Below are 16,238 nucleotides of genomic sequence, written 5' to 3'. Positions count from 1 at the left end.
GCGCGCGCGCACACATAGCCCGCCGCCCGCCCGCCCTACAAATCAAATGACGTGAGCGCGATCGGAGCAACGATTATTTTGCTCAAACACAGCGCGGCTATCGCACGGTGCACGGGCACTCTCTCTCTCTCACGCACACACACACGCACACGCTCTCTCTCTCTCTCTATACGTGGTCTGTCCAGCGCAATAGTGAGCCAGTAATAGTGAGAGCACATCAGTCATAACTCACGCGCTGTGTGAGGCGGCGGATTTACTGAACGATGGTGAGGTCAGATGACTTGTGTTTGTGTTAGTGCAGCGACACTGAGTGCACGAGAGAGAGAGAGAGACCCAGTTGTCATCTGTTTTGCAATCATGGAACGTCGATGGTGAATCACAGCGTACGCTACTCACAGCGTTCGTGTTACCGTGTGCAGATATGGACCCGCGGGTGAGTACGGTGGTCACTCGAGAACCGTTCTCCAACGACGACGGTGATATATTCTTCGAGGACGACATCAGTGAGTATGTCCTTATTGGTGACAATGTCAGCGAGAGTGTCTTCATTGGCGACAACATCAGCGAAGGTGTTTTCACTAGCGACAATGTCAGCGAGGGTGTCTTATTTAACGACAACGTCAGCAACGGTGTCTTCTTTAACGACAACGTCAGCAACGGTGTCCTTATTGGCGACAACGTCAGCGGCCGTGTCCTCTTCAACGGCGTCGCGTGGCCGGCCGACAACGCGACGTCACGATCGAGTCACGTGATGGCGAGCTTCGCGATCGGACTCACTCTATCGCTGATCATCTTCTTCGCCATCGCCGGTAACCTTCTCGTCTGCGTGGCCGTCTACAGCGACCGTCACCTGCGCAAACGCGGCAACCTTTTCATCGTGTCTCTCGCTCTCGCCGACCTTCTCGTGGCGACGTTGGTGATGCCGTTCGCGCTCACTAACGACCTGCTCGGCTACTGGATATTCAAAATCGGCTTCTGCAACGTATGGGTGTCGTTCGACGTCATGTGTTCGACGGCGTCCATCTTGAATCTTTGCGCCATCAGCATCGATCGGTACATCCACATCCGCAACCCGCTGCGATATTACGTCAAGATGAAGTTGAGGACGGTCCTGTTGACGATCGGAGGCATCTGGCTGGGTTCTATACTGATCTCCTTCATACCGATTAGTCTCAACTGGCACATGTCGTTCGTCGTGCCAGCCGACGAAAACGCGACGACGACGGTCGCTGCTGCCGACGACGCGCCGCCGACGTGTGCCTTGGAAATGAATCCGACTTATGCGATCGTGTCGTCGTTGATCAGTTTCTACCTTCCGTGTATCGTCATGGTGTGGCTGTACGCGCGTCTGTACAAATACGCGCGCAAGCACGTGAAGACGATCAAGGCGCTGTCGGTCGCGCCGCCGACGTCGCTTTCCGCTGCCGACGACTGCACGAGAAAACTGACGAATTCTTCTCTGAACAGCAGCAGTCAGGGCACGCGCGAGCACAAGGCAGCGATCACAGTCGGCGTCATCATGGGCGTGTTCCTGCTCTGCTGGATGCCTTTCTTCTGCATCAACATCGTCGTTGCCTGTTGCGAGGAGTGCGTGCCGAAGACGCTCTGGCTCTTTCTCACCTGGCTCGGCTACTTCAACAGCAGCATGAACCCGATCATCTATTCGATCTTCAACACCGAGTTTCGCGAGGCGTTCAAGCGGCTTCTCTGCATTGATAAATGCGCGGGGCTGGTGAATAGGTCGTCGACACACGTCGGCAGCATGATCACCGACGCGACGATACACTACAGTCCATCGGAGGCGAGTCGGTTTCTCTATCAGGACGAGAATGGACGGAAGCAATCATCTTCGACGATTCTGAACACGATCGAAATTACAACGACGATGTAACGTCATATACGCACGACGAGTGTAATGTGCTAAATGATGCTAATCGATATGATATTATTATACACGCGTGGACGGCGGGGGAGGATGGCGCATGATGAAAAAAAATCATAGTGGGAAACGATTTGGTCCTCCGTGTGGATGATGGGCTGTGTACATGCGGCTGGGAGCGCGAGTGTGCATGAGCCATAGCGCGACAACAGATGGCGGGTCCCAACGAACACGCACAGACATCCGAATCATTTGCACGATCTTATCGCGTATGAGTGAGTGGTATACATATGATATGAGGTGAGGTTGGATATATATATATATATATATATTCATATATATGTATATATATATTCATATATATGTATATATATGTATACATATATATAAATGTATATATATATATATACGCGTGCACGATCAGTATTAAGAAGTTTATCACCGTTATATCCGTTATATTCGTTATATCGTTATATCCGTTGCTCAAAGATGAAAGTGTAACGATGTTCTGTTTTACACGCCATGGATAATCGGCGAGTTTGCTTGTACGCAAATCGACGTTTGGAACGTTTTTAAGAGAAGGGCGAGAAGTGAGAAGTTTCCGCTGTACTGTCATTCCTTCGCCTCGCACTAATCAGATCTCAAAAAACCGCGTGACGCACGAAAGCTACTATATAGACAGCCGATCGACGGACGGCTGGATATTTTCGATCGATAACAGGATCGCTGAAGAGATGTAATATCAAAGCGATTGTTCCATTATTCATGTATTACGCGCGGCCGGCGGGCGCGAGCACAAGCGTATCTCTCGCGATTTCTTCATATGTATATACAAATAATAAACCCGATAATGATTATCGTAATCATCGCTCTGCGTGTTTCTCGATCTAAGTACGTGTCAACTATCACTCGCCGCTTCGTCAGTCCAGCAGCGAAGAAACTCCAGGACATTTATACAGTCTTCTATACAAATCCGATCGACATACGATGAAGCTATTTTAAAAAAAGCGAGCAAATGTTTAACAGCGTGCTATTGATGATTAAAGTCCATCTTGTTTTAATCAGATGGTTCCTGCAGCGACGACGGCTGTGTGGTAAGAGAGCGAGCAAGCTGAGGATAACAACATATCGCAATCACTTGCGATTGTGATGCAAATCGTCAGCGTTATGTCTGCGATACATCTTAAACGCTCGCTAAAAACTCGTCGACAACAAACGATATAAATTTAGCGACATGCGTCGGCAACATGTCGGCAAGTTCCATGCGTCGCGGCGAGTTCTAACCGCGCGAATTTGACCTATATAGGATATTATCGCTAACTTCTGCGAACTGTAAAAGTTTGTCTGATGCTTACAGTGTTGTGTATGGAGTTGGTCGGCGACGTGGCGGATGATATTTTTCACAGGCGTGTGTTTTGTTGCGTAATTACTTGACAGCTATAGACGTCAGACGCCGACGTCTTGTAAATAAGGTGCTAGAAAAAACTAACCGAGCTATTCATTGAGCAGTAAAACAAATTAGTGTCAGGAAACGCGAAAAATGACAAGTAGGGGGCAGGGTCATGCAGAGGAAGAGAGAAATAGAGAGACAGAAAAAGAGAGAGAGAGAGGCCGACAGAGAAATAGAGAGAGGAGAGAGAGAGAAAGAGAGTGGGCGAGAGAGAGCGCGTGGGAGAGAGAAAAGGTAAAGCGAGAAAGTGATTAACAATAGAGCCAAGCAAAAGAAAAAGCGAAAACAAGATAAGAAAAAGAAGCGGAAGGAGAAGTAACGAGCGAAATAGTGAGAGAGGGATGAAGCTAAGAAAGAATAACGCGATTTGTGGCTAGGAAGAGATATATTGCCACCGAGAAAAGGACACCGAGTAAGTGAGACAGCGAAAAAGAGAGAGGGGAGAGGTGGAGAAAAGGGGAGAGAGGGAGTATAAAGAGCGAGCGGGAGCTAAATAGATAGATAGACAGACAGAGAGAGAGAAAGAGAAAGAGAGAGAGAGAAAGAGAGAAAGAAAGAGAGAGAGAGGGAGAGAGAGAGAGGAAGAAAGCGAGAGAGAGAGAGAGAGAGAGAGACCCAGTTGTCATCTGTTTTCACCACCACCACCACCACCACCATCAGCAGCAGCAGCAGCAGCAGCAGCGTCAGCAATTATGGAGATCGATCACAATATACGTGAGCACACGCGCTCATTGCTATGGCTCTCGCGTCACCGCGGGACGTAAGAGTAATTGCTCGTCATCTTCTAAAGGCAGCGACACAAGACGTCGTGTTGTCGTGGCTGCAGCCCGCGCGCACCGGCCAGTAATTAAATACTCTCAAGGGCGGACCCTGATGAGATGGTGACAGCTATTACTAACATGACGTCATCGCCGGGTGGACACTGCGCAGGCAGCACTTCGGCAAACCTCGGATAAAGTCGGGTATGTTCGCTCGGCGAGCACGTCCCAGGATTTTGTGGGATCCACGGGAATTTGACGGTGTTATCAAAACTGTGTAATGTTCGAACTTGGGGGCCGTTGTCAGAAGCATCGTAAAGTTAATGCTAAGATAATGTTAATGATAATGTTAATGCTAAGATAACACTTACGACTAATGTAAATGTTACGAGAGGAGCGTTGACAGAAACACATCGCGACTATTAGAAAACTTACGATAACAGGAACTTCACAAAATTTAAATTCATGCACATTTATTGTACATCACAGTAATGTATGCATATTATGATGGCTAACCACATATAAATAATATTTGATAAAAAACGACGCGGTCCTAAATTTGTTCTGCACAACAAGAACGTGGCCAGTGGCAAACAACATTAAAACAAGAGAACAAATGCCATACGCCATTTGTAATTGTATTGTTTTGTTTTATGATCGGTAGATAATTAATGTTTTTGACGTGTTTTTAAAGAAAAACACACACTTTACTCATTTTTATAAAATATAATATCACTATATAATTGTAATTCGTAGTGTAAATGTGTTATTTGCATCTTAATATTAAAGTTACGAGAGGGTTTGGGCTCTCGTAATGTTAAAAGGATATTTTCGAGGATCTTTCGTTCTCGTAACATTACGATGTGTCTATTGACGGTTTACGAGTGGAAGTTAGACTAATGTTAAAGCCTCACAATGCGCATCCAAACGCTAATTTCTACAGTACTAGACTAGCAAATACTTGCGGTGGCATGAATAATCACACTACCTTATGGACAAAATAAACTATAGTGCCTCCGGCATTTAAATGCGCGGTTTGTCTTATAAAAAGGTATTTGAAATATCTCCACTGTGTTCAATTCTCCGATGTTGTTGACACAGTTTGCGTTGCTCTGCCCAGGCAACCGTCCAGCGGGTGTAGAAAACGATTTCTTACGAGCCGTGTGCGTTGTTTTCGCTTGCACGCTGCTAGCCGCAATGCTTCGCGCTGTTAGCCGATATCAAGGCCGTAAAATCAATACGGTTATTTTCACGTTTATTACGCTGCCTATAAATACTTTCTAAATAGTCTTTGATGTTACACATATACAGATGTTACAGTTCACAATACTAAACTATCTTATGCACTGTCGCCACTATGCAAACAGTTTACCCGGGAGCAAACAATTCCTTGGCTCGAACACCCTGTAAGCCAACATGTGACGTCACAAAACCAAGTCCGATGCCTATGTTGTTGAAACAATTTAGCCGTTGGCGCTGCATTACCTGATTTCGCAACCTCTTTCCTTGTTGGGAACGCGCAGTCAAATGGGAGGAACTAGAGTTTATTTTGTCATAAGGTAGTGTGATTATGCATGCCACAAAGTAGTTGCTAGTCTATTACTGGAGAAGTTTTAGCGTTTGGATGCGCATTGTGAGGCTTTAAGACAAATTTTGTTTCTGACAACAGGCCCCTCGTCTTCGAAACTGCACTTATATTTTGACAGACTCATCGCAACTCACGTTTAGAACGAAGAATGATTATTAACTTTACGTTTTTTTTGAAGCTAACTAATAATTATATTGTTTAGTTGCAGCACGGCATGTGCACAGAGTGTTTCGTTGATAGAATTTTGCGTCATGTAGCCGAAGTTATATGGAAGTACGGAAACGACCGAGGTGTGCCGAGCGACTCAGGAGGAATCACGCGTTCGCCATCGTCGTGAAAAAAGACGTTTTCGCTAAACCACGAAGCGACAGTTTAGTACATTTCTACCTCGATCATAATACCTGCACGCGCGCAGCAACAATGGATGTAAAACGATGCAGGTGATATTTAAAAGCTTCCGAATCTAGACGCGTTTTTTCTGTGTGTTTTTTCTTTATTCAGTTCGCGTTAATGGAACGTCAATATAGGCGCGTTCACACTGGCGCGAATTAGCGGGATGCAAATCCCGGCTTTTGCATCGCGATCGAAATACCGAGATTATTACAAGTGTGAACGCACTAATCTCACTAATAATCGCATCGCGCTCCAAATCGCACTTTTGACTGCGATTATTTGGAATTATCGCGATTATTTGCGTGTGTGAACGCTCGCGCAAATAATCCCGGTATTTTAGCGCGATTATTTGCGTGTGTGAACGCTCGCGCAAATAATCCCGGTATTTTCTATCCCATCATTCCAAGCGAGTGAGCAGTGAGCATGCGCAGTGAGCATCATTCCGGCAGTGAGCATGCGCAGTGAGCATCATTCCGGCAGTGAGCATGCGCAGTGAGCATCATTCCGGCAGTGAGCATGCGCAGTTCGATTAATAGAATTATCCCGCTCGGCGATTAGCGAAATATTTCCGCCTGTGTGAACAACGACACAATTATCTCGGTATTTCCATCGCGATTAGCATCGCGGGTTTTCTTGTGTGTGAACAAGCCTAATGATTCATTTCGGATTCGATTGTTTGTTTGTTTGTTTTTCATACGTTGACATCAGACAAAACCGGATTGAAGATTACGAGATTTTCCTCGTACTCTCCAATCCGGGTTTGTCTGATGAACAACGTATGAAAAACAAACAAACAAACAAAATCCGAAATGAAACATTGACGTTCCATTAACGCGAACCGAATCAAGAAAAAAACACACAGAAAAAACGCGTCTAGATTCGGAAGCTTTTAAATATCGCCAGCATCTTTTTACATCCATTGTTGGCAATTTGTTGCTGCGCGCGTGCAGGAGTTATGCTCGGAAGCAGCGTCACGCAAACTCAGCTACGCATTCGGAGAAGGTTTTCATTGCATTTTTTACTGCTTGCGCCTCCGATCGTTATATACGGTATAGTGGCATCACCACGGATGCGTGCGATAGTTAAAATAAACGTAGCAAGTATATAGAGGTTATTGCAATCTGCTGGAACAATCGTATAGCTAACTAGGCGACATTGTGCTTATTGCAAAGAGGCTTAAAATCATTGCGACTGTAACATTGAGCCTGTCGCTCCCACCGCGCGCACACACGTACACACACGCACAGACACGCACGCACAGACACGCACGCACACGCGTACGCACGCACGCACACACACCACACACACACACACACACACACACACATGTGAGTGCGCGCGTGTATATATATATATAATAACGAAGCTAGAACACGACGAGAACCCTGGATCCAGTGAGTGCGGTGGCGGTAGCCATATTGCCACACGCTACACCGCGCTCATATAACGCTCGCCTGCTTGTTTAATCATATCACACGCCGGATGGATAATTTCGCCTCCAATAGCTAATATCGCAGTAGAAGAATGACCATGATTGCCGATTCGCAGCACCGGTCGCTGTTTGTCTAGGTATCGAATAATCGCTATTACCGACACTAGCAATTAATCGCCATCCTCCGATGCCGCTGCCGCCGCCGTAACTATAACAACGCGATTTTGCGATGTTACTATAAAGCTAGGTAATACGTGAGCTGTCGTTTTCATCGGCGGAGCACACGCGCCACGTCGGTCGCTCTTCGTGAACGTCGGCGAGCGACCGACGTCGTAGCAGCAGAATTGCTGGTCAGTTCTTCGCTAATTGTCGACATAGAACCAGCGCGTCGTTGTTAACTACGAGAATAGCGCAGTTAGCCGTGCCGCAACTACAGAAGAATCCATTCCGCGACTTGAGTTGAATTATTGCTTTCCGAGTGCCGCAGCTGCATCGTCGAATGCAAAGGAGTTTGTTCTTCAATAATAAGTATGCGAAGGAGGACTTTGTCGGTCGCTATACAGCGACGGTCTACGGGGATCGACGAGTAATGTCAAAACACATTTATTACGCCTGTCGACAGCAGAGTAACGACTAGCAAATGGAAGGCAGACATTTGGCTTCCTCGGCTTCGTCTTATAAGTATCGCGCGCAACTCGTAAAACGGAATCTTTTCTGTTTAAAAAACTCAGACGTATAAACAGAGAGAGCTCGTGCGCGCTGCATGCAGGGAGGCATCAATGAATGGGAACTGGTACTATATATACTGCTTTCGCCGAGCTAGAAACGTTCGCCTAGGCCCGCACGCCGACGCGTGGCACACACACACGCGCGCACACACGCGCGCGCGCACGCACGCACGCACGCTCTCTCTCTCTCTCTCTCTCTCTCTCACACACACACACACAACGGCACAGGCCCCACACGCGCGCGCACGCCAACACGCGCGCCGCACGCACACGCGCGCCACACACACACACCGCACAGACACAATGATAAATAAAATAAGCAGTCCGTATGGATTTTACTTGAATTGTTTTTTTTCTCAAAAGCGCAACTGTGTCTTGCTATAGCAACGGGACAGATGCCACAGAAACATCACCAGATGTTCTTAGAACCCCGTATCTACAGCCTTAAAAACGATTCCAATATGAGATGGATGTGTGCCGGTAAATGCCGCCGCGGAGTTGCTAGGGGATGGAGCATTGATCCCGACACTGCCATTAAATGAAGATGAGTAGAAGGTAAGCTTTCGAATCATCACAATGCACATCGCAAGCGCACGTACCATAGCAACGATATACGACGCACACCGCAACGCACGAACGGCTGCGAAAACTCACAGCACTGCAGACCCCGCGACACACCATAGCCACACCCACACTACAACACGAACACACCCAACCACACAAGGCACACATACACACACACAACGCATCCAATCTGCCAAAAGTACACGCATAAACCCGCACACACGACGACAACAGCAACAACACACACGAACACACACATAACCACACCACGAACACCACACCAACACACACACAACACCAACCCGCCAACACACACACACACACCACCGATGCAACGAATACACGCATGAACACAGCCACACACGAACACACACACACGACGCACAGACTCACCGGCCAACGCACCACAACCGGCAGGGCCCCGCTCAGCGGCCGCTGCCGCACCAATCAAGAAATCGACGCCATACACACACACGACACACACACACACAGGCCGTCCACACACACCGACACACCATCACACACACAAAATCAAAAACCGCACACAACACACACCACACACCCATGCACGAATACCACGCATATATAATACAACACAGCTGCCCACACACAGCACACAGCACACCACACCACACACACACACACACACAACACGCACACACACGCACCAGCACAATAACACGCATATATATACATACACACACACAGACACATACACACACCACAACACACATGCACACACACACAACACACGCGCGCCGCGCCGCAGCGCGCGCGCGCGCGCGCAACCATCACGAATACACGGATACACACACACAACACACACACACACACACACACACACCACACACACGACACACACACTAACAACACACAACACACACACACCCACGCGCAGCGCAGCGCCACACGCCGCATGCACGATACAACACAGCTCCGCACGCAACGCGCGCGACGTAACCATGCACGAATATACACACAGCGACACACGCACACACACACACACACACAGGACCACACACACACACACACACACAACCCCCCACACACCAGCCTAACACACAGGACGCACACACATGACGCAGCACAGCTCGCGCGGCGCACGTACCAGCACGTAATTCACTAACAACACACGCGCAGCGGCGACGCACCACACACGTACCAAATGCACGAATACACACACACACGCAACGCACGCACGCCACGTACAATAGCACGAAAACACACACAGCACGCACACGCACAGCACACGCACGCACGCAACGCCGCGCCTAACATGCAAGCAAATACACGCACACAGGCACGCAACGACGCGGCTGCGCACACCACAACATACACGCAAACGCAACAGACGCACGCACCCCACATCACAACATCACACACCACACACACACTACACACACCAACCCACACACACACCACAGCACACACACGGCCTGCACCAATGCACGAAACATAGCAACGCAATACACAACACACCACAACACACACACCAAAAACAACACCACTAACGACACACACACCACACACGACCAGCACGCCGTGGGCCGCAACGCTCCAATGACACGAAATAACACAAGACACGCAAACGCACGCACGCAACGCACGCAACCGAGCACGCCGGCCCTGCCCCGCACGCAACAGACGCAACACACACACAACAGACCACAGCGCACAGCACACACACACACCACAACACAGTACACATGATTATCGAACAACCAAATCCGCTAGCCTTCCATATTTATAAACATCAAGCGTCGAAGCACATTATTAAACTGCCCGAACGAACGAAAAAATAACCTCTGCTAAATATAACCCCATTGATAAATAGCACACGAACCGCGACTCGCAGCAGAGCTATCGAGAAACTGTATCGTGAGTAATCTAAATGCGACGTGTGTTTTTTCCCGTTTGCCTCCCGTGAGTAGATTCACACGCGACGGCGGCTTTGAAACATCGATAAAACGACCTCGTTGCTTTATATGCTAATATTGTAAATTTCCATTAATTAAAACTCAACTCGACAGCGGTCACAACCGCGGCGAAGAGATAAAACGAGGGGGAGGAGGGGAGGATGGGAGGGGAGGGAGGAAGGAAGGGAATTAAAGGGGAGGGGAGGGGAGGGAAGGGGGAGGGGAAAGATGATTTCGTGCACGCGATAAACGCACATGCCAAATTGCAATCAGGGGATCTGACGTGAAAAGAAATGTGTAATAAGATGTGCGAGATGTCTAGAATGAAACGTATTACATAACAGAGAAGAACCCTCGTCAATTATCAGATTTGCCGGTTGACATGCCTGGATCGCCGTGCGTGTTGGGAAGGGGAGGGGGGGAAGAGGGAGGGAGGGGAGGGAGGAGGAGGAGGGGGATGCTAATAGGAAGCAGCGATGCTTGCACTCGTCTGATTGCGTCTGAGATGTGTGAAAAAGACATGATCAGTGGGTGATATACCAATCATATCGATCCTATCATGTAACTGATCAAGAGACTTGCGCTGGCTGCATGCTGCTGCTGCTGCTGCTGCTGGTGCTGCTGCTGCCTGCTGGTGGATGGGGTGGCAGTGGTGAGTATTGGGGTGGTGGTGGGGGGCGGTGGTGGTGGGGCGGTGGGTGGTGTGGTGGTGGTGGGGTGGCGGTGGGGTGGTGGTGGCGAGTGGATGGTGTGGTGGTGCTGCTGCTGCTGGTGGTAGGTGGTAAGTGATGCTGCTAAGCTGCTTCTCAGTGCTGTGTTGCATGCTGGCATGCTGCTGCTGGTTGCTGCTGGTGAGTGCATGGAGAATGGGCTGCTGTTGCTGTATGCGTGCTGCTGCTGCTGGTGCAGAGTAGGTGGTGCTGCATTAGCTGGCTGTTGTTGTTGCTCGCCTCGCTGCTAGCTTGCTGGTGGATGGTGGGGATGTGGTGTGTGCTGGGCGTGGCTGCGCTGGTGTTGGTGGTGGTGGTGGTGGATGGTGTGCTGTTGTTGCTGCTGCTGCGGCTGCTGCTGTGATTACTGCTGGCTGCTGCTGGTGGTGAGAGGTATTATAAGGCGAGAGTTGGGGGTGTGTGGGAAGAGGTTGCTACAGTTAGAGAGATCGACCTGTTAGTTAAAAGAGGTGCAATTCGGAGTCGTGTTTCGTTTAACTTCGATTGCATTTTTTTTTACAAAACCGGGACAATACTACATGCGAACAATTCAACATTTTTAATGTGTTTTCTGTTTAGTATTTTCAGCTAAATTGTAGAGCACAGTAATTCCTACTAGCTAATGTGCATGCGAAATGAATGCAAACTTTATTGAGAAAAAAATGCCGATGTAAATACGAGTATGTTTATGATGGCGCCAGCGACAGTTCTGCTCTCTTCACTGGAATGACGTATGCAGCTCTATTATGGCTTGTTTTCGAATTTTCGTTTCTGCGGGTTTATATTTGAAGTAAATGCAGTGTTTTTGCACATTGTTTGCGGAGTTTCATAGAGGCCGGTACACCGTTGTGTAGTTGGGTAGAGGTATATTGAATTCATATAAATCATGATACTGTACTTAAACCTGATGATATCCGGGTGGTCTGCACTTTGCTCATACGACGCAATCTTAAAACAAATATAATCGAATTCCATTCACTTCTACATTATTATAAATGACTTTTATTCCGATTAGATATGCTTATAATTCTTTGTTAGATGGTTTTTAGTTAAACGAGTGGTATAGGAATCATGTTAGTTCATATGTCCGTTTATTAGGCAGTAATAAAAATTATAAAACAAGTTAAATAAATTATACGTCCAAAGAGTTGAATATTTTTACGTTTTAAAGCTTGCGTTATATGCCACGTAGGGCTAAGCGTCCACGATTTGTCTGCAATCTGTGAATGCATAACAATTCTATCGCTTTAGTCGCTACAAAATCATTCACTAGTCGACAAACGTCGAGTAAATGATTATTGATCACGTATACTTGAACTGTAACCAACGTAGCAGAGCAACCAGTGTGACTATGAGTCATTAAGGGCATGAGCGTGCACATGCATGCGCGCACGTACACACGCGCGCGCGCACGCCTGCGTGTATGCGAGACAGAGATAGATAATAAGAAAAGCTAATAATACATGTGTTATTAGCACTTGATAATGAGAAAGCTGCCGAGCATAAGAGAGTGAAATAGCCGCGAAGAGAGAGGCAGGGGAAAAGAGAAAAACATCGAGGGACAGCGAGCGGGAAAATTAGAAAAGCTAAACAGATAATTTCATATATTTTACGAGCAATCTCGCGTCGTTTCACGATATGCTTGTCGGAAATATCCATCAATCTCTAACTTCATGCAGTTTCAATTATCGATAAGCTACCATGATACACTCGGAATCCTGTCCGCACGGCAGGCGACAAGGGACTTTCATCCAGATATACTGCCTTTCCTCACTATATAATACCATACCCACCCGCTAGCAGCTCGCACAATGAACACACGTGTGAATAGAAATGTCTTTTGGATGCCCTCGCATTGCGATAATAGCGCGGATCGGACTCGTACATGCCTTATAGGGTCTATAGACAGGAATTCTAAAGGAAAGTATGACGATGGACGTCGATTGTATTTAAATGCTCAGCTTTAGCCAAATTCGAAACAGAAATCCACGTGAATCGATCCGGGGCCCCTCTAAACGTCTCACAGTGTTCACTTTATCACGACCGTCATATTCTATATATGATTTCATCCACTGGCCAGGAACGCTTTGTGTACTTTTGAAAAATCGTCTTAATGGAACCGCTGGATTCAGCGACAGAGCTTGCTTTGAGTCAGGTATCGTGGTTGAGCTTTTTTATTGATAGCTGTCGACAGTGATCGATTTATGTTACAAATGGCTGACATGCACTGATTTAAATAGATGCTTAGATGCTTATTAAATGCTGTCAGTTCCTATAGTTTCCTTAGAACCTAATAACACATCTTTCTCCCTTGGACTTTGAGGACGAATATTTAGGAGGTTTTTATTTTATTTTTATTTATTCATTTAGGCAATTATCCATTATATACAATACATAGCATACTTTTATAATAAAATTCTGAATTATCGATCTATCTGCAAGGTGGCAAATCGTCACAATACGTACTATAAACTGTCTGTCTGATCTTTATGACTGTCTCTGTAACATAACATGTTATTACTAGCAGTGATATATATATATATGCATATGTGCATAGGTGGTTAGGTATGATGCGTACCTATTACCGTGTTAATATTTACATTTGAGTGATAAGAATGTTTATAGTCGAAAACTACAGTGCGAACTGTCTCGCCTGCACGCGCGCATTGTCCAAAGTTTATTCGAGCCGAGACTGCACGTCATTAATCGAGTTATAAACAAAATATATGTTACTGTCACATCCATACTTCCATTACAACCATTCTTCTACTATTCCACCAAGGTCTCCGTGGTGGTAATATATACACACACATACACACACACATGCATACAACCAAACAAACATATAAACAGATAAAAAAAACAAGCAAATACACACACATACATACATACATACATACATACATACATACATACATACATACATACATACATACATACAAACACATCAACACTTACACGCACACTCTAGCATGCTCCACGCATGCGTAGTTAGGCACGCACGTAGACACACACACACACACACACACACACACACACACACACACACACACACACACACTCAAACGCATCGCGCGCACACGCATGCGCGCATACGCATGCATTTGTGTTTAGGCAACTAAATTAAATTTCCGCTGAAGTACGTGATCATTAACTGCTCGTCGGTGATAAAGTTTCGAATTTATCTCCGAGCGAATCGCTAAACTAGTGAAACGACTACATCATATATATATATATCAATTACAACCCTACCTCGAATTCGTCCGAGATAATAAAAAAATTCTACCCTCGGCTATAAGTAGAAAACAAATATTCAATTACAAACCTAACCCGGATCTGCGGAGATAAAACACTGCATGCGGCAACCAATCGGAATCAAATCCTCTCCACGCGTAAAATCCCCACGGTTTCGCATCAGTCCCCTCCCCCCCCCGCGCATCTCGACTCGCACACACGCACTCCGCAGCTGCAGTTAAATTAGCATTAGATCGTTAGCTGAATTTGATCGCATCAGGTGTATACTTATACTGCCACCGCAAAGACAAGGCGAGGTCGCTCGCATTTGTCTAAGAGGGGAAGGGGAGGTGGGGGGACAGCGTAACTGCTACAGGCTGCTGCAGAAAATTTATTGAGATGTATAAGCGATGGCGTTCGTAACGCCTGGCGCACACGTGAGTAATTTTACTCAAGTAAAATGACGCATGAGTCATTTTACTCACGTGTGCGGCGGATTTTCGTTGAGTAATTTGACGCATGCGTCATTTTACTCACGTGTGCGGCGGATTTTCGTTGAGTAATTTGACGCATGCGTCATTTTACTCAATATCAAACGTGTTTGATAATTTTTGACTCATGCGTCTTTTTACTCAAAGTGTGTGCGTGTGTTAAGTGTTTTCGGGAGAAGTAGACGCTCGACCATTACATAGCGGTACATTGCGTACAGGCGTTACATCACATAGCGGTACATTGCGTGCAGGCGTTACATCACATAGTGGTACATTGCGTGCAGGCGTTACACCACATAGCGGTACATTGCGTGCAGGCGTTTACATTGCGTGCAGGCGTTACATCACATAGTGGTACATTGCGTGCAGGCGTTACACCACATAGCGGTACATTGCGTGCAGGCGTTACATCACATAGCGGTACATTGCCTGCAGTCGTTACATCACATCGCGGTACATTGCGTGCAGTCGTTACATCACATAGTGGTACATTGCGTGCAGTCGTTACATCACATAGCGGTGCATTGCGTGCAGGCGTTACATCACATAGCGGTACATTGCGAGCAGGCGTGACGTCACATAGCGGTGCATTGCGTGCAGGCATTACATCACATAGCGGTACATTGCGTGCAGTCGTTACACCACATAGCGGTACATTGCGTGCAGTCGTTACATCACATAGCGGTACATTTCGTGCAGTCGTTACATGCCGTAGCTGCTACCGTGCTACCTATGTTATGAGTGAGTCCACGACATCCGCGTAGTATAATCGGGAGGCAGACGGTGTTATATTATGGATAGCAGACGTATACACCTGTCCAGCAAATGCCGGAAAGAGAGCTACGATGCAAGCGGTCTATACGGGACGAGGACACGACTACTCCACACGCTGATGCGTGCTGTGATTTGACAAAATTTGAAAAAGAACTCGCGTGCTCGGATAAATACGCACGTCTATGATTATCGCAGACAGAATGCTTCCCTTCTCCTTGTTACACAACTACACAACATTTCGTCTTTGCTTCGTCGAATGAATTCCGCATCGGTGCGATGGCTCGAACGCGTGTTTGTGTGCGTGCGTGCGTGCGTGCGTGC

The 16,238-nt window shown here is 47.0% G+C and overlaps 1 protein-coding gene across 1 annotated transcript; it reads left to right on the top strand.

The window, feature by feature from the left end:
- Positions 1-421: 421 nt before the first annotated feature.
- LOC106806479 (dopamine receptor 1-like) lies at positions 422-1,891 on the top strand. The gene has a single exon (XM_014808432.1). The coding sequence runs from the start codon at positions 422-424 to the stop codon at positions 1,889-1,891; it is 1,470 nt and encodes a 489-aa protein (XP_014663918.1).
- The last annotated feature ends 14,347 nt before the right edge of the window (positions 1,892-16,238 follow it).

This window comes from Priapulus caudatus, unplaced genomic scaffold (genome assembly GCF_000485595.1).
Source record: "Priapulus caudatus unplaced genomic scaffold, Priapulus_caudatus-5.0.1 Scaffold163, whole genome shotgun sequence".
Classification (NCBI taxonomy): domain Eukaryota; kingdom Metazoa; phylum Priapulida; class Priapulimorpha; order Priapulimorphida; family Priapulidae; genus Priapulus; species Priapulus caudatus.
The sequence above is the reverse complement of the archived record's forward strand: the minus strand, read 5'-3'. Positions and strand labels throughout refer to the sequence as shown.